Source organism: Alligator mississippiensis, chromosome 4 (genome assembly GCF_030867095.1).
Source record: "Alligator mississippiensis isolate rAllMis1 chromosome 4, rAllMis1, whole genome shotgun sequence".
NCBI lineage: Eukaryota > Metazoa > Chordata > Crocodylia > Alligatoridae > Alligator > Alligator mississippiensis.
In genome coordinates this window covers 156,308,985-156,327,658 of record NC_081827.1, presented here as the reverse complement: position 1 = coordinate 156,327,658, position 18,674 = coordinate 156,308,985, and the positions used below count along the sequence as shown (strand labels likewise).

General features: G+C 46.9%; 1 protein-coding gene across 2 annotated transcripts in view; it reads right to left on the bottom strand.

Moving 5' to 3' along the window:
* Positions 1 to 18,674, bottom strand: part of CRHR1 (corticotropin releasing hormone receptor 1) — a 131,648-nt gene that overhangs the window by 31,466 nt on the left and 81,508 nt on the right. Inside the window, exon 4 of one of the 2 annotated variants that reach the window (XM_019500696.2) lies at positions 4,428 to 4,513. The exons of the other annotated variant lie outside the window; for it this stretch is intronic. Coding sequence (XP_019356241.1) covers positions 4,428 to 4,513 — 86 coding nt within the window. The remainder of the gene's footprint in view (positions 1 to 4,427; positions 4,514 to 18,674) is intronic. 2 annotated transcript variants of the gene reach the window in all.

Here is an 18,674-nt window from a genome sequence, read left to right as displayed (position 1 = left end):
ATGGATGTACAACTCCCAAAGCCTTGCTCAATATTTACAATGGTAAGCAATAATTCAGTAGCACCTACAGCCTTCTCCAAAACCAAGGCTCCCTTAGGTCAGACAGCATTTAGACATCTGGCTGGTGAAAAGAAGAGTGAACCCTGCTCCATCCCTGTCTCTATTATGATCCTGGTGGCCGGACTCCTCCAAAAAACAGAGATAATGTTGCTGACCTCCTTTGTAAAGTGTGCTGAAGTTGCCTAAAGAAAGATCTTGGCATTATGCTACTGAGACACTGTCTCTATCCCCAGTGACTCCCAGTCTCTTTAGACAGTGCAGGATAGAGGAAGACAGCACACAAACAGAATGAGGGCCTGCAAATATCATGAGTTTTACACTAGGGTTCTCTACCCTGTCTCCTCTGAACACCTTGCTTTGGTTTCCTTCTGCCTCTTCTTCCCATAGATACCCTCCTTAAGATTTAATTCAGTGGTTCCATATCTTTTGCATTGTCCTCCTGGCTGCCTGTGGATCACCTGTGAATCACCCCACACCTGGGGTGAAAGTGGGTGGAGGACAAAAAGCTTTCCTGCATGGTACACGTTTACCATGATGGCTTAGGAGAGAGATGAGGCAGCAGATACAGAATGTGCATATGAGCTTCTGCTTGATCGCATCTCAGCCCTGCTGGAGGGTTCTTGGTTTAAATGTCTTCTTATTAAATCTTTAAGAAAGAGGTGAAAACAAAGAAAAGAAAATTCCCAGCCAAGGACATCATGAAGGGAATCATCACAGGGCCCAAAAGGGACAATCTCAAGACAGCTATGGCCCTAATAAATTCTCAGCTACAGGAATGCCCCCCATAGGGGTAGCATAAAAGGGTCCAAAGGTAGTGTAAACAGCATTTGTTCTCACTTCAAGACCCTTTTACCAAAGCCAAAGGCATGCATAGTGGCCCGATTGTCAGTGAAAATCAGGACTGCTTTTTTCAAAAGCTCCTTCCCTGTTTTACTGCTACCACCCTGGAACGTTAAAAGAACAAAACAAAATACTAGCTTGATTTTCAAAAATCAGTAGTGGTTTGGAGCGCCTTGAATTTGTGGCGCTCTGACTGAGATGCTTGCAAGGAGCCTTATTTTTGGAGGCTGTATGCCTCAACACATTCTGAAAATCCAACTTTCTCCAGGTATATGAACTGAGAACCCCAAAACTTTAGGTACCCTAGCATTTTTGGTGCTCTTGAAAACTTTACCCACAATCTTAGGGCACTGTTAACATGTGCTTCAACACATTCTGATAGTACATGTCAGGGCAGACTCAATTAGAGTTTGCTGGAGCCTTCTAATCAATGCTTCAGTGTGCTGCAGCATCTCGTATATTCAACGCCCTGCATGTCAAAATGGCGGTGGGGATGCTTCAACTAAAGCCCGTTGAACGAACTTTAGTTAAAGAGAGATGCCCCTGCTGCCATTTTGACATGTTGGACACTGAATACATGAGATGCTGTGGGCATTTTAATTAGAGCACCACCCAAGAGCTGGGCCACTCTGACTCAGCTCAACTTGCTGCAGAAGGCCTGGGTGAGGCACGAAGATGCTACGGTGCAGGGCTAGCTGGCAGGCAGCCCCTGCACTGAAGCACCCTTGTGCCCCAGCAAGCCACATCAGTGTCTGCATGTGCGCTGCTGTGGAGTAAAAAAACTCTGCAGCAGAATAGTACTTGTATTTACAAGTACTACCCTGTGGGGAGCTCATTTCCTGCAGCCTAAGAGGGCCGCATGTATAGACACGAGACATTTACTGAGGAGCTAATTAGTCTACTCTTCAGTAAAGGTCTCATGTAGATGTGCCCTCTGGGTTGATATGCTGGGGTCTGGGTGTGTGGGAAGGGCTTATTTCCCCAGTGATATGACTCAGCACCCTATTGCTATAGTATAGACATGCCCTTGGTTACCAAGCCTCTGCAGTCTAGAGCTAAGTGTCTTCTCCCCTTCATGGGGCTTGTCTGTGCACACTTCAATAAGGGGGACTAATAGCTTAGATAACTGTGTAGTGCTCAGAGTAGTTCTCCTCAGTGAAGTGACCTCTGTGAAGCCATTATATGGAAAATCTCAGAGGTCTCTTGTTTAATTAGAATATTGTGAAGCTACCTGGAAGCCTAATACATCCGATGTCTCAATTAATTCCTTTTTTCTCTAGCGGGGCAGGAGAGAGGGTTGGTGGTGGGTTTAAGCAGGGGATCCTGGGAAGGCATGCGTGGTAATTACATTAATTGATTCCTCCTACTGTTAAGCACTCATCCAATCTGTGAATTAGTGATTAACTGGGTGAGAAAGCCATTCCTGGCAAGAAATGTCAGTGTAATAAATGCCAGACGGAGTTATCAGCTGCAAATATCCACCCTTCATTTTCCCTCCCTTTTCCAAGAGGCAAGGTCAGCATAGTTACAACTCTCTTGGTTCCTGCAAAATTCATTTCTCCTCCCTTTATGTCCCCTGTCACAAACACTCCCTACCATCACCCATTTTCCAGTTACCCATGAGCATGCAGCACCAGCAACTACCAGGAACAGAAGAACCTTTTCACCCTGCTTTGTACTCTCTATTTCATTTTAGAAATAAGAAAGAGAAACAGGAGGAACAAGACGTGATTTGTGATGCCGGAGGGCTTTTTAACTCAGCAGGGAGTGGCAAGGCAAAAGCCAACAGCTGTGCATGTAAGTCAGAATATTTCAAACTGGAAAGCAGAGGCACACATTTTAACAAGGGAAGTTAATGGGCTAGAAGGAGGGTTCACCCCTGGGCACAGTTGCTTCTCTAACACTTGGAGCTGAGACATCACACTGGAGCTGAGATATCATTCAAGCTCAACCACCAGGGACAGACTCAGCACCGAGGATGACATTCTCTAGTTTATGTTATGCAGGCGACAGGTTGAAGAAGTAGCTCCCAAACTGTGGTCAAAGGCCCACTGGTGACCTGTGAGACCATGATATGTGGGCAACAGCTGCTCCAAAGACTGCACGGGACTCATCACACCATTATAGTTTTGGATGATAAACATGTATTGTGATCTGCAAGAAATTTTGATGGCTGACGGTGATCTATTGACCAAAAACCTTGAGAATTGATGGTCTACAGAAGTGTAACAGCCCTTTCTGGACCCGAGATTTTGGGAAGGATCTCCCCGCCCTCTGCCTGGCTGCAATGTCTATCATGCTCCACTCTCATCTCCGAACCTCCAAAACCCAATGCACAGAGAATCTGCTGGTGGTATACAGGAGATGGGATGGAAGGGGTTAGAAGTCACGATTAGATGTGGGCAGGCTGCTGTAATTTAAAGCTGCCTGGGCCCCTACAGCAGTCTGGAACTGGGAGGACACGGAGAAGTCGTATAGTTCCAACTGCCTCCCTAATTCTTGGAACCTTTGCCTGTGGCTTTATGGATGACGGCACATATACAAGACACTGTTATATTTTGCTCTTTGTACCTTTTTCTTCCCCTTTATTAAGTGATAGTGCATGGCCTTGGCTAGTACCTCTGACACTCGGTGCCATCTAGCATTCCAATCAACCTGCACATCCCCATTCAGCATCTTTGACACTAACAAAGGCATTTGCTTGGTGTCATCTGTCGTGGAAGAACATCCAGAGGGACCTGAACTGAGAATGAGCTCACTCAGTCTACACAAGCCAACACCTATCAACAGGTAATGTCTATCACTATCTTATGCTAGTTACCAAGGAACTGAGAATAAATTGAAGGTGGGGTATTTTTTGGATTTTATTTTTGGCATAAATCTTCTGTGCCTAGAAGTGCAATTCTGAGGGGACTAAAACTATCCTAACTTCAAGACAAAGTTGCCCAGTGGCATCAGAGATCTCTTGGGGTTAACACAACTGTCACTCACTCCTGCCACAGAAATGCACCCCCAGCGGGACTCTGTACCATGGATTCTCCACTCACCCCACCCCTGAGTTCTTGGCCCCTCCAGAATCCCTGTGTGTCAGATGACAGTGCTCTGTGGACCAAATCCAACCTGTGGGCTTTATGTTTGACATCCCTGCTTTAGTGGAATAAGTGGTCCACTTAGTGGGGTAGATTTGCTTGCTGAACTCAAAATTAGAAGAGTTGACCTTTTTGCTCCAGCAGAAGAGATCTCTACTTTATGATACAGAGGTCTCAGGTTCAAGTCCTGCTCTTAAGAACCCACTACAAGGTGAAGCATTACGAATGTCCCCTGACACTCACTTGAAGTTTGCTAAGCTTCATCATAAAGACACCAGTCCTATCAATGATGACTTTTATCAAACTTCCTTGAACTAAGCTTGTCACAAAGCCTTGAATTTTCTTTTAAACCTTGACTTCCTCTTCCTCCTCCTTACTCCCCTTCTCCCAATTCCATAAAACAGGCCTGGCCAATTTGAATGGCCTGTGTGCATGTACCTCCTCACTGAGGATCTCCTGGCACTGGGAATAATTGACGCGGGCAGCCCAGCTCCCATTTGCAAGGCATTCTCTGTACCCATTGTCTGGAAGAGAGAAAGAAACACAGGGGAGGGTTAATGGCACAGGATGAAATAAGCCAGACACAAACCTTTTAGAAAAAGATATTGTTGTTATGATGAGACTAATTTAGGTTGCCATGGCACTAGAACAATTGGATCTTATTTCCCTGAATAGTGCTCAGTCATTTACTAGTTCAGTAGATGTCATGTTTATTCCTTCAAAAAAAACTATGAGCAGGAAAGGAAGAGGTAGGTGCTTGTAGAGGGGGTTGGTGTCAAGGTCCAGAGAATCACCCTCAAAATGAGAAGAAGTCACTGCATTCCAAGGCTGACATCTCCAAAGCTGCACTGGAAATACTCAGAGAGTGTGTTCCACCCTGATCTTGTTCCTGTCTCGGTCTGGATAGAAATCTCATTAGAAAAGCTTCAAGCAGAAGGTGGGGCTGGGCAGCACCTTAGAGCAGGGGTTTTCAACCGGGGGTATGTGTACCCCTGGGGGTACTTGAGAAGGCCTCAGGGGGTACTCAGCAGCCACCGCCAGTGCCACCACCATTTCTGCCACCGGCACTTTTGCTGCCGCCATGCCAATCGGCCATTGTAGAGACAGGGTGAAAATCCCTGCCTTTCAGTAATGTGTTTGGAAAGGCATAAACTTACATCGGCAACAGCCTACTTCATCAGACGTGAATGGACTAGTCTTAGTTAGTATTTAGTGTTAAGGTGCCACCCAGCTCTGCAGTCTGCCTGACTTCAGACTAACATGGCTCTCCCTCTGTCCCATTAGGAAAGAAAAGTTAAGGGAAACTACCTGCAACCATTTCAAAATCTCAGGAGGAGTCTGGGTCTAACACTAGGTGGTGGCTCTGGCAGCAGGAGGTGTAAGACAGAAGAGTTGTCTGGAATTCTTCTTGCTATTTGCTTCCACTGTGCTATTAATAGTTTTTAAAGCCAGAGTCTGACATATTGAAGTGCAGTATTTTGCTTCCAAATCTTATCAAATGCTTCCCAGTGGGTGCATCTACATGTACTAATAATCCAGGAACAGTTTACTCTAAAGTAAACTCTCCTGGGCATGTATCTACACATGCAGGGATGGAGAAGCAGATTTGCGGCTCTTAGCGGTATACTGCTCCCACTCCCTGTGGTCCTGCACCATGTCCCTGCAGCAGCCAGGGGGAGCTGTAGGCTCCTCCAGGGTGCTAGCCCAGGGGCTGGCAGGAAGCATGAGCCAGGAGACAGCTGTCTCCTGGCGGGGCTCAGACACTGCTCTCTGATGCTAGCAGTTTCCTGCTGCCATGGGCACCTCTGCCACTGGAGCCTGGGTGGGAGCAATGTCCCTCTGCCCCAGCAGCAGGGAGCTCCCAGGAATCGCAGGGCCCAGGCTGGAAGATCCTTATTTGCCAGTCCAAGCTCTGCTGTCACAGGTCCTGGGTTGGGAGATCCTTATTTCCCAGCCCAAGCCCTGTGACAGCGGAGCTGGTGCTGGGAGAGAAGAATCTCCCAGCACTGGCCCCATGACTGCAGAGCTGGAGCTGGGACATAGGATCTCCCAGCCTGAACCCTGCAACTGTGAAGTGGGGGCAAGGAGCTCCTTGCTGTCAGCGCAGGGGCACATAGTCCCCACCCATACTCCACTGGTGGAGCCCACCCTGGCAGCAGGTAGCTTCCGGGGGCAGGGAACAATCTCCCACCCCCTGCCGCCCGAGCACATTTGCCCTACTGCGCAGTAAGTAATCGAGGGTAAATTTGCTATTTGCATTTGAAGGTAGCAAATTTACTCACAATTAGAGCAAATTACTGTGCAGTAAATGCTTGCACATGTAGACGGTGACATTTACTGAGTAGGAATTAGCTCGCATCTTGAGTAAAGCATCTCATGTAGATGCGCTGAGTTTCTGTCAAAGCTAATGGGCATGAACTTTCCTTAGAATCATCATTATTGTGGGAGATATTGTGGGAGATTACAGTGGGAGATACGTTTACAATCACTGTCACACTACTCTTCCTACCTGATCCACACACTTCTAGTTGCTAGAAAGAATGTGGAGGGGCCCTTGAGGATCATCAGATTACCCTGGGTTCCATCACAACCATGAGGCTCCTCATAGGTTGGGTCTAGTCTAGGGCATTGGGCAGCAGCAGATCTAACCTGAGGAATGGTGCAATGGTGGAGGTGGTATGACAAACGTATGGGCCAAATGACTGCTTTTCACATGAAAGGCAACTTGTTGAGCAGCCACAGGGTTAAGGGGCTATTTCAACACAGCCCTTGCCCACCCTTCTACTGCTGAAGGCCATGTGCATGGGGGAAAGGGGACTCCAAATTCAGCGGTGGGACATGCTCCCCCCATTCATGCCCCAAACTTCCCTAGCCCAGTAGCAGTACTACAGGCCAGATGGAGAGGCTTCATGGGCTGGGCTGACTGCAGGCAACATTGAGAAGAAACTGCTATGACAGGCCCAAAGCAGCATCCTATTAGGATTAGCATCAGAAGAATGAAAGAACTCGGGTGACAGCAAACCCGTTCTATTATTAGCCCAAAGGCCAAACGTTCCTCAACTGAAAAATGGCATTGTGGTGAGGTTGGGTGAATGGACGAAACTTTCCTCCTGACTCCAAGCTGCGGCTGATAAAATAAATCCTGCTTGCTTGCTCCTGTTCCAGTTCCTCTAAGATCTATGATTAGTCAGAGCAGAGGTTCAGGAATGACTCGGACAGAACTTGAGCCCCCTCTCTTTTCACAACTCCCAACCTCTCCTGAGATAAAGCGTCTGAGTGCAGCCCCAGGCAGGGCTTATTTTGTCAGTGGTGGACATGGAGCTGGAGAGAAGCCATGTAGTCATGCCCCCAGGTAGGTTAATAAGGGGGAACCTCCAAAAGTAACTGACTCCAATGCAGTCTTAGGCACTGTTGGTAGAGAATGGTGTGAATAACCCAGTGGGGCCATGGAGGCACTCTTCCTTTGGTTTCAGTGCTATGGGGCCTGGAGTGGAGTAGGTGGCTCAGCAGGGGTTAATCTCCTCCGTGTAACTGCTGGCTTGAATGCTCAGTTCCAGTACTGGGGTCACTCTCTTGAATGGCATGCAAAACCAACATTTTTCCCACCCCATGACTTGGCTGGCTTGCTCTGCCAGCTATTCTCTGCCTGTGAAGTACCAGCTTTCAGTAGGATAAATCCCCAAACACCCTGAGAAGAATCTCTAGCCCTGAGACCTTTAGTAGCCCAGGACATCCAGAGGCACCTGAACAGGACATCAGGGGGGCCAATAAATGGTCTTGACAGGACATAGCAGATCTCTAGCACGCCCTGTGAGAAGCTTCTAGTTACAAGCAGGCAGGCTGTTGAGATCTTGTATCACCTATTTTTTAATGCATATTTTAATACTGTTTCCAGCAGGAGGGCCACATAAGAGATTAGAGACCTGTGAACATGGATAAGAGACCAAGCATTACAATGACAGCTCTGGAGAATTTGCAGGGATTACCGTTGATCTATTGGTGGTCTACTGATTTTGTGGGATCTTCTTTTGCATGGTTCCAGCCTGGGATCAATTTCTGACCCTTAAATGTCTCTGAGGAATTAACTTTTGATCGGATGCGAAATACTGAGGAGAAAGCCAAAAGGAGGGGGAATTATTGCACTTGCCACTCCCCATGCCCTGGCAGTTTCAAGCCAGTCCAAATACGGCAGCTGTCTCAGAAAGGCCAGCAGTGTTAATGAACATTGGTTGAAAGCTAATGGGCCATGAAATCTCAGCATGCTGGTGGGAATTCATAATGGCGTGGAGACAGAATTGTCCAAACTGCGCATATAGTTTCAGCTTCTGTGTGCATTTGGCATCTTCATTCCTTTTGGGCCATCACATAATCATGGATGCAGAAAATTCCTCCTCCATCTTCATCTGATCCTGATCCCTACACTCCTCACACAGGATAGGCAGATCCATGTGCTCCATTGTGACATCCAGGCTTGCAAGTTCCAAGACTAGTGATGAAACCACAGAGTTTAAAATATTATCCCCCAGTGTTCTCAAATGTAGCCGTCATCTAACCCAGCTAGCCTGTGCTCTTTGTCCTCATGACCCACACGCTGCGCTGCCCCACTGAATGCTGGGTCATATTCATGGTACTAGTCTTCCTCTTCAGCTCAGAAGGTCTCCAGGACTGGTGAAACTAGGGGCACAGACAGAAATTACATTTGTTGTGCAATTGGTCCCCTGAAAGCTCTATATAGCCATGGCATGACACATGTACATGGCTGCAGAGTGCTTTAAAAGTGGTTGATTGTGTGCCAAATTAACCCTCATCAAACAAGGGATCAGATGAAGGTACTCCACTTTGAAGCATCTTAGGGAACTTGTGTTCCCTAGAGTTAATCTGTTGTGTGGTCCGGACTGGGCTGATGCAGCCCAGCCTACCCCTGGGGCTGTCTGCTGGAAAGGAGGGAGATAGGGGAGGAAGAGTAAGTTGCAGACTGGGGTTTGCCTGGCCTGAGCTGGTTGGGGAGGATGGATTTGAGTCTCCCCCATCTCATGATTTCCACCCCTGCCCCCTGCTTCCCTTCCTGCACACAGCACCAGAGCTAGGTGGTGGGCAGGGCTGGGGGGAGAGGAGCAGTTCCTCCGCTGCAGGCAGGCTTGATTTCCCCTGCCCCCTCCCCCCCAAAACAACAAGCGAATGTTTGTTAGTCTGGGGGGGAAAAGGGCTTTAACTCATGGCACTTTATATAATGCACCATAAATTAGAGCAGGGGCTGCACTCTGTCAGCACCCTAGGTGCTTGGATTAGAGTTGTACTAACACAACACAGATGCCTGCACCCATTCAGGCATCTGTAAAATGATTCAGGGCAAATTTTGTTGCTCAGAGTCACAGAGCAGCTAAGCTGAAAGTTGAGCTCAGGTCTCGCAAAACCTGGTTTTCTCCATGAACCCAATTCGTTTAATATATTTGCTTGCAAAGCCCTGACAGAAGAACAAACTCATTCTGAGAGGACTGGGTGTAGGGACATGATGGAGGACAAAGTTATTGAGCAGGTACTGTGTGGAGAGGCAAGTGAGCAGGAGAGAGAGCAAGGAACATGGATGTGGGGACTGGTAGTCAGAACTGGCACTCACAGCCCTCCAAAGGGCTCTGCTTCCCAGGGGCACACCCACAGTGGAACTCAGAATGCTTCACCATCCTCAACAAGGCTACAAGAAGGCATACAAAAGGCTTGGATTATAAACACACTGGGGCAGAGACCATTTTAATGCTGTGTTTGTACAGCACCTAGCACAGAGGGATGTTGGTCAATAAGTGAGCTTCAAAAGTGACCGAGCAGTATTATTAATAGCAACAGTAAGAGCCAAATTAACTCAGCAGTGTTGCATCTAGTTAGGAAATTAAGAGAAAGGTCTGAACCAATACATTAATTGTTCTTTTAAAAAAAAAAATTAGCACCCCCCCCACACCCAAAACCAAGGGGGTACAGCTCTGTAGTAGAGCATTTCACTGCAGCTCAAGTAGTTCACTGGTTCAAATTCAGGTGCCCCCTTAAAGGCAACTGTTCATAGCTGTGTTAGGTGGCTGTTGAAGTCCATGTTTCAATGTAGTCTATTGTTAGTCCTCTTCATTAGGAGATGGAGTTCTGTTGTGTTGTCAGTGGTGCACAAAATGCAAAGGCAGCTGCAATTCCTAGATTAAGTGCTCACAAAAAGAAATGATCTAGTAGTATCCCAGAGATCTTTGACTATTCATGAAAAAAGGACATTATCAACTGGTTCAAAAAAAAAATATGAATAAATGTTGATGTTTCTCTGTGTATGTGTGTGTGTGTGTGTGTGTGTAAAGCAGATCATATTTCTTAATAGGTCTGGATGCTGCCAGGAACTCTAGGGGAAGGAGATTCTGTGGCTTTGCCTGAGCAGAGGTGCTATTCAGAGGTCTGCTTTGAAGATTCAGGATGCTAAGAGTTTGGGTGGAATTTATAACTGCCCAATGCTCATGTGCAGGCCAGGTGTTTGGCAGTATGGTCCAGTGATTAGCATGCCACCTGTGGGCTCAGGGTGCCTGAGTTTCACTCTCTGCCATCTCATTGATGCCCCATAGACCTTGAATAGGCCACTTGGCATTTCTGTGAGTACACTGGCACTGTAGTGGAAAGTGTGATTACAGCAGAGGCAAACACAACTCAGTTAAGCACTGTTATTCTTTACAGAGCATGGTGTATGCACCAATGAGTTCTTTGACAGCTGCTAAGTCCAATGAGCAAGTGACAGTCCTGCCCACAGGTAGGGCACACTGACACACTAGTAATGCTCTGAATCAGAGCAGCAGATTATTTCGTCTTCTGATGCTTGTCATCAAAAAACTTGATGCAGTTGGCCTTGCAGTGCCTTCCTCCAGCTGTAAGCTGACTCCACCAACCAGAGTGAAATTCTGCACTCCTTTCCTAATCATCCACAGATTCCAAAGGATGCGAAGTCATCTTTGCAAACATCCCAAAATCTGCACAGCGGCGTGCCTCTCTTTCCAAACCCTTTGCGAGCACATCCTTTGGGATCTTGCGATCTGGCATTTGCCTGGCATGACTAAGCCACCTGAGTCTTTTCTTACTAATTAATATTCCCATGGCTGACATACCAGCCTGATTTAATACGTTTACATTTGTCACCCTGTCTTGCCACCTTATTTGAAGCATTTTACGCAGGCGTCTAACATGAAAGCTGTTTAGTCTTTTGGTATGTTTGGCGTAGGTTGTTCATGTTTCTAAGGCATATCAAAGAGTGGATAAAACACATGCCTCATAAATATGGATTTTCACTTTAGTTGACAGTTTATTATTGTTCTAGGCGCTGTCTTGCAAAAGACCAAAGTTTGTGGCTGCTTTGCTGATTCTACTAGCAAGCTCAGCATTAAGATTTACATTGCTGGTAACAGTACAGCCAAGGTAGAAAAATTGGTCATCAACATGAGTACCATCTAAGGTGATATCTGGAAATGGTTCTGAAGAGCCTTGGTGAATAATAACAGTTTTCTTCAAGCTTATTGCTAGCCAAAAGATTTTGCATGAGTTACAGAACTTGGTAATGAGATGCTGTAGGGGAGGGGTTTTCAGCCGTTTTTAACAAGTGTACCCCTTCTGTCTCAAAGTTTCAGCTCATGTACCGCTTTATATTAAAATTATTTGGAGGGGGGGTCTGAGCATGTGCGTGCAGCTGCCTCTGCCCCGCAAACAGATCAGGGGTCACGTGCCCCCTGGACCTCTGCCAGGATATGTGTAGTGGCGAGAGCCCCCCTGTAGCCTCTTCAACCTTTTAAAGTACCCCTAGGGGTACCTGTACCCCAGTTGACAACCACTGCTGCAGGGCATCAACACTGGTACTGCATCATCTGCAAGGGCTGCATCATCTGCAAACAACAGGTACCTTATGATGATCTCCTTCACCTTTGTCTTAGCTCTGAACCTTGTAATATTAAACAGTCTTCCATCATGTCTAGTGCTGAGACAGAAACCCTCTTGAACATCATGGAACACATGGTGAAGTAGGAATGAGAAGTAAATGTTATTCCTGCTTGAACCCTGCATTACTCATTCCATTGTTGATATTGAACGAGTCAGACTCTTGGTTTTCATACATTACAGTTGCTTTCTTGCCATCGTGTAAGGATTTCACAAGGTTTTGCAATATAGGTGGACAAACAGACATAATTGAGATTCCTGTAATCTAGCAAGCCTTCCAGGGCCCCTGGATGCAGCTGTGGTCCTTTGCTATTGGTATCCAAGAGAGGCATAGCAAGCTCCTTCAGTACCCAGGGCTGGTGGGGGAGGCATTATGCAGACCACTGAGGAAGGGAAGTATAGTCTTACTTCCCCAGCTCTTTGCACTCTAGTAGCAGCTGCTACTGTTATGACTGGAGCTGTAATAGCATGAGCTCAGCTGCTGCAGCTAGAGAACAGGCTTGTTCCACACCAGCAGCAGTAACCCTGGCTATGGGCTTCCTGTGAGTTCCCTCTGGTACCCTGTTTGCTCCAGTGCAAGCTTAGATTTGCTGGACATGGAGCTACATCTCCCATGGCAAAGCCTCCTGGCGGGAGGGCAGTCCATTCACCCCACTCACTCCAGACACACTGTTTGGCATAGGGTTATGCCTGCTTTGGAAAAAGACTCCTGCATGTGGTACTATTCTGGTACCCCCTCTAAACTGGTACGCAGGACTGCTGTCTCATTTACCTCTCCCATCCACTGTCCCCACCTCACCTCCTACCCAGTGACACTACTGGTACCAAAGATAGCATGATTAAAGTTAGTGTGGCTACAACTGACCAGGCTGCCACCACACCTTCAACTGCAGTGCAGACATAGCCTAATCTTACTGCCCCGCCTGTACAATGCATATAGAGTGATTTCAGAGATTGTAGAGTACTCAGATGCTCTGGTTATGAATGTCTGATAAGTCCTCACAGTACTTAGCACTGAAATTTCCCAGCTGCTCCCTGTTTCTCACCTAATATAAGCAAAGCTCATGAAAGTGAAAAGAAATGGTAATATGAAAGGGATATGAAAATGTGACCAGAATTTTTTATTTTTATTTGCACAGTCCTTTTTTTCTGCATCTCTGTCCATCTTCCCTCCTGACAAATTGAAGAAGATGGCTGAGGGATAAGGTTATAAAACCATCAAAGCACTGTAAAAATCTTTCCCAGACAAAGAAAACATCAAAGTGGAAGAAAAGAAACCTATTCTATTTCACCTTCCAAGCAATGAAATCACCCTTTAGATCCAACAAACAAATCTAAGAGGTCTTGGGAAGCAGCTTTATAGGAAAGTCCCTATGACAACAAACCTACATCACAAATTAAGTCTCTTTGACATCATTAAATATAATCCCTTGTATACAATCATGATAATCAGCAGCATAAGAACATTAAAAACATAAAATGAAAAAAATGTCTATTTTCCTTTTCCCTGGGCAACACCAGGGGTAATTCATTTTTCCAATGGAATTTTTTTTGGTTGACAATTATCATCATATTTTTAAAGAAAAAAATTATATTCTTCTCCACGTGCTACCTTTACTACTATCCACACTCAATGAGGGGCTTGTCTCCCCTAAATCTCTAGTGCTCAGAAGAACTTCATCACTCCTTTTCAAGCAATTTTAATCTAAATGACATGAAAAAGAATAAATAGAACATAATTTCTTCATGGTCCTCTCACTTTAGGGAACAGGTGCCTGGGATCAGCAGTGAGAAAAACAGAGGCTTTTAAAACCTGGGTAGTTTTGAGCTATTGCAAATAACATTTGTATCACCTGCCACCGCAAGCTTTTGCCACAAGTAAAAGTAATTAAAAATGGATCCATATCAGAATGGCAAGAGATTCTTCCCTTCTATTCTGCTCTGGTGAGGCCACATTTGGAGTATTGTGGTCCATTTTGGGGCCCCCACTACAGAAAGGATGTAGACAAATTGGAGAGAGTCCAATTGAAGACAATGAAAATGGTGAGGGTGCTGGGGCACATGACTTATGAAAACAGCCTGAGAGAACTGGGCTTATTTAGTTTAGAGAAGAGAAGACGGAGGGGGGATTTAATAGCAGCTTCCAACTACCTGAAGGGAGGTTTGAAAGAGGAGGGAGCTAGACTGTTGTCAGTGGTGGGAGATAACAAAACAAGGAGCAACAGTCTCAAGTTGCAGTAAGGGAAGTTCAGGTTAGATTTTAGGAAGAATTTTCTTACTAGGAGGGTAGTAAAACACTGGAACAGGTTACTCAGAGAGGCGGTGGAATCTCCATCCTTGGAGGTTTTCCAAGACCTAGCTAGACAAAGCTTTGGCTGGGATGATCTAGTTGGGGATGGTCCTGCTTTGAGCAGGGGTTGGACTAGATGACCTCCTGAGGTCCCTTCCAACCCTAGTTTTGTATGATTCCATGGATCTAACAGGATGAAGTTCAGTGCTGACAAATGCAAGGTGCTGCACCTTGCAAAGCATAATAAAAAACACAGCTAAAAAATGTATGACACCTGGCTGGATGGCAGGACTGTGGAGAAGGATCTGGGAGTCTCGGTGGATCACAGACTCAATATGAGTCTGCAATGTGACATAACTGTACAAAAGGTAAATGTGATTTTGAGTTGCATCAATAGGAGCATGAGGTACAAGACATGGGAAGTGATAGTTAGTGCCTTTACTTGGCACTAGTTAGGCCTCATCTAGAGTACAGTGTGCAGTTTGGTGCTCCACATTTTAAAAAGGACATAGAGAAGTTAGAGAGGATCCAGAGGTGGGTGATAAAATGATAAAAGGCTTGCAAGGCAAGTCATACAGGAGAGGTTGAAGGAAATAGGTAATATTCAGCTTGCAGAAAAGGTACTTGATAGGGGACACGATAGCAGTCTTCAAATGTCTAAAGGGCTGCCATAAAGAGGGAGAATACCTTTGCTTTCTCACTGTAGAGAGCAGGACAAAGTCTAATGTCTTGAAGTTTCAGCAAAGTAAGTTTAGGTTGGCTATCAGTGGCCGTGTCTACATGTGCAATTAAGGCACATAAATAAACTCCAGAGCTTATTGACCTGGAGTTTATTGCTCCCAAGTGTGCCATTTGAACATGTGCAGCAGTAAGCTCTGCAGTTTATTCATGTGCAGCACATTGAGCCAAGTTGGAGCAGCGCCAACCGGGGGGGGTGGGGGGGTGGGGTGGAATCTGTCTGCTAATCTGGGGCTGCTCCCCCCCAGCAAAATGTGCTGTGGAGGGGCTGGCTGGGGCATGACGGTGCTCCAGCATGGGGCTAGCTTGCCAGCTGGGGCAGTGTCTACATGTGTATTTACAGGTATTATCCTTCTTCAGAGTAAATTAGTTTACTTCGGCCTAACAGGGGTGCATGTGTAGATGTGTGACATTTCCTGAGAAGCTAATTAGTCAATTGTGTAGTATACATCTTGTGTAGACGCACTCAGTAATAACTTCACTTTTAGAACAGAAAAATGGTGGAACACTGCTTAGGGAAGTTGTGGAATCTCCATCATTGGAAATGTTCAAGGAAAAGCTGGATTAAGCATTGGTCAGGGACAATCTGAGGATAGCTACGCCTATATTATGCTATGGGTATTCCTTATGCTTCTGGGTTTTACTAGTTGTGCTATGGAGCTAAAAAGGATTTTTTTTCTCCCTTTCCTGTTGCTACAAGTGTCAGGGTTTTTTCCCACCTTTCTCAGAAGCATTAGGGGTTGGCAGCAGCAAAGGATGGGGATTTTGACTGCGGTGAGCCAATACTTCTGCTGAGACTAAAATTCAGAGGTTCCTGGGTTTTAGTCTGGACCAGTCTTCCCATCCCCAGATCAGGGGACCGTCATTCTTCCATGTGCAGAGCTGGGGAGCATCAGAATGTCAGCTGGCTTGTAGAAGCAATCCCTGTATAACAGTGGTCCACCAACTGGTTGATCCTGATCCCAGGAGGTGCATAGTCCCACCAGGGGGAATGCCCTGCTGGACCTGGTCCTGGCCACAGGTGATGACATGGTGAGGGGACTCCAGGTTCTTGACCACCTGGGCGACAGTGATCATCGCTTACTGGAATTCACCATCCAGCACAGGGTGTCAAGGGCTTGCGGCAAGGCAGGAGCCCTTGACTTCAAGAGGGCCAACTTAAATGAGTTGAAATTGGCAGAAGAGGCACTGGGGTCCTGGAGGGTAGGGGAACCGGGTGTCCAAGATAAGTGGTCGTTCCTTAAGGAGACAATCCTCTGAGCCCAGGGGGTGACAATCCCAATGAGAATCAAAGGGGGCAAGAGTGCTCAAAAGCCCCCCCCCCCCCGGCTCACCAAAAGCATTCGGGAATGCCTGAAAGCCAAAAAGGAGATGTGCACCCAGTGGAAGGGAGGGACTGTCACCAAAGAGGAGTATACCTTCATCTCTTGGGTTTGTAGGGGGGCTGTTAGGAAAGCTAAGGCAGATACAGAACTAGGGCTTGCATCAAGGATCAAGAACAACAAAAAGTCCTTTTTTAAATACATAGGAAGTATGAAGAAGGCACTGGGTAATGTGGGGCCCCTGCATGGGGTTATTGCGGGGCCCCTGGCACGGCTTTACGAGCACTCGTGGTGCTCTGGTCAGGTGCCAGAAGACTGGAAGAAGGCCAATGTAGTCCACATTTTCAAAAAACGGAGAAGGGAGGACCCAGGCAACTATAGGCCCATTAGTCTTACTTCGATCCTGTGGAATCTCTTTGAAAAAATTATCCAGGAGCACATCTGTGAAGGACCAGCAGGCGGAATTATGCTCAGGGGCAAACAGCATGGGTTCATTAGAGGGAGGTCCTGTCAAACCAACCTGATTGCCTTCTACGATCAGGTCACAAAATCATTGGACACAGGTGTTGCGGTGGATGTAGTCTTTCTGGACTTCAGGAAGGCCTTTGACAGTGTCTCCTTCCCCATTATCATTAAAAAACTAGGCGACTGTGGCATTGATGCCTACATGGTCAGATGGATTGCAAATTGGCTGAGGGGCTGCACCCAGAGAGTGGTGGTGGATGGGTCATATTTGACCTGGAGGGATGTGGGCAGTGGAGTCTCCCAGGGCTTGGTCCTTGGGCCTGCACTGTGCTTTTCACCCCCGCGATTTGGATGAGGGGGAGAAAAGCACCCTGTTCAAATTCACTGACGACACCAAGATTTGGGGCGAGGTGGGCATGCTAGAAGGGAGGGACAGAATACAACTGGACCTGGACAGGTTACAGGAATGGGCAAATGAGAATAGGATTTTGTAGATTTCATAGACATTTGGGCTGGAATGGACCCCAGAGGATTATCGAGTCCAGCCCCCTGCCCCAGGGGCAGGAAGTCAGCAGAGATCATAGGATCCCAGCAAGATAAGCATCCAAATGTGTCTTGAAGGCATTCAAAATGGGTGCTTGAATCACCTCTGACAGCAGTCAATTCCAAACCTTGGGGACTCGGACAGTGAAGAAGTTCTTTCTTATGTCCAGCCTGAATCGGTCGCGGCGGAGTAGGTGACCGTTCAATCTTGTAATCCCTTGGGGAGCTCTGGTGAATAGACATTCCCCCAGATCCTGATGAGCACCCCTGATAAACGTATAGGTAGCCATCAGATCACCCCTGAGCCTGTGCTTTTCTAGGCTGAAGAGTCCCATGGTTCTCAGCCTCTCATCATAAGGTCTGTTTCCTGACCTCTGATCATGCGCATGGCTCTTTCAAGCTTCTCCACATCCTTTTTTGAATTGTGGAGCCCAAAACTGGACGCAGTACTCCAGCTGCGGCCTCACCAAGGCCGAGTACAACGGGAGAATTACGTCCCGGGATTTGCTTGAGAAGCATCTATGGATGCAAGCCAGCATTTTGCTTGCTTTACTAGCCGCAGCATCGCACTGAAGGCTCATGTTCATCTTGTGGTCAGTCATGTCCCCCAAGTCCCTTTCATTTGTAGTGATAACCAACGTAGCACTGCCGAGCCTATAAGGATGCTGCAGGTTTTTCCTCCCAAGGTGGAGAACACCATCAGGTTCTCATCCGCCCATTTCCTGAGCCTGTCAAGATCTGCCTGGATCACCCTCCTGTCCTCAGGTGTGGATGCTTTACCCCAGAGTTTGGTGTCATTGGCAAACTTGGCCAGTCCGCTTCTGACTCCAATGTCCACATCATTGATGAAGATGTTAAATAGTATAGGCCCTAGGACAGAGCCTTGAGGGACCCCACTGGTGACCACACACCAAGACGATTGGCTTCCATCGACCACCACCCTCTGGGTCCTACCGCAGAGCCAATTCCCCAGCCAGTGGATCGTGGTGAGATCGAGGCCACAGCTAGCCAGTTTAGCCAAGAGGTGATCGTGGGATACGAGATCGAAGGCTTTTTTAAAGTCAAGATATATGACATCAATCTCTTCCCCCTTGTCCAGGTGATAGGTCACCTGGTCATAAAAGGAAATGAGATGGGTCAAGCAAGACCTACCCGCAACAATCCCACGCTGGGTATTTCTGAGGATATTGCCTTCAGCTAGTCTGTTAAGGATGGCTTCTTTGATAATCTTTTCCAAGACCTTCCCCAGGATAGAGGTCAGGCTGATGGGCCTGTAGTTTGCTGGATCTACTTTCCTCCCTTTCTTGAAGATAGGCACCACATTGACCCTCTTCTAATCTTTGGGCACTTCACCAGAGCACCAAGAGCTCTCAAAGATCCATG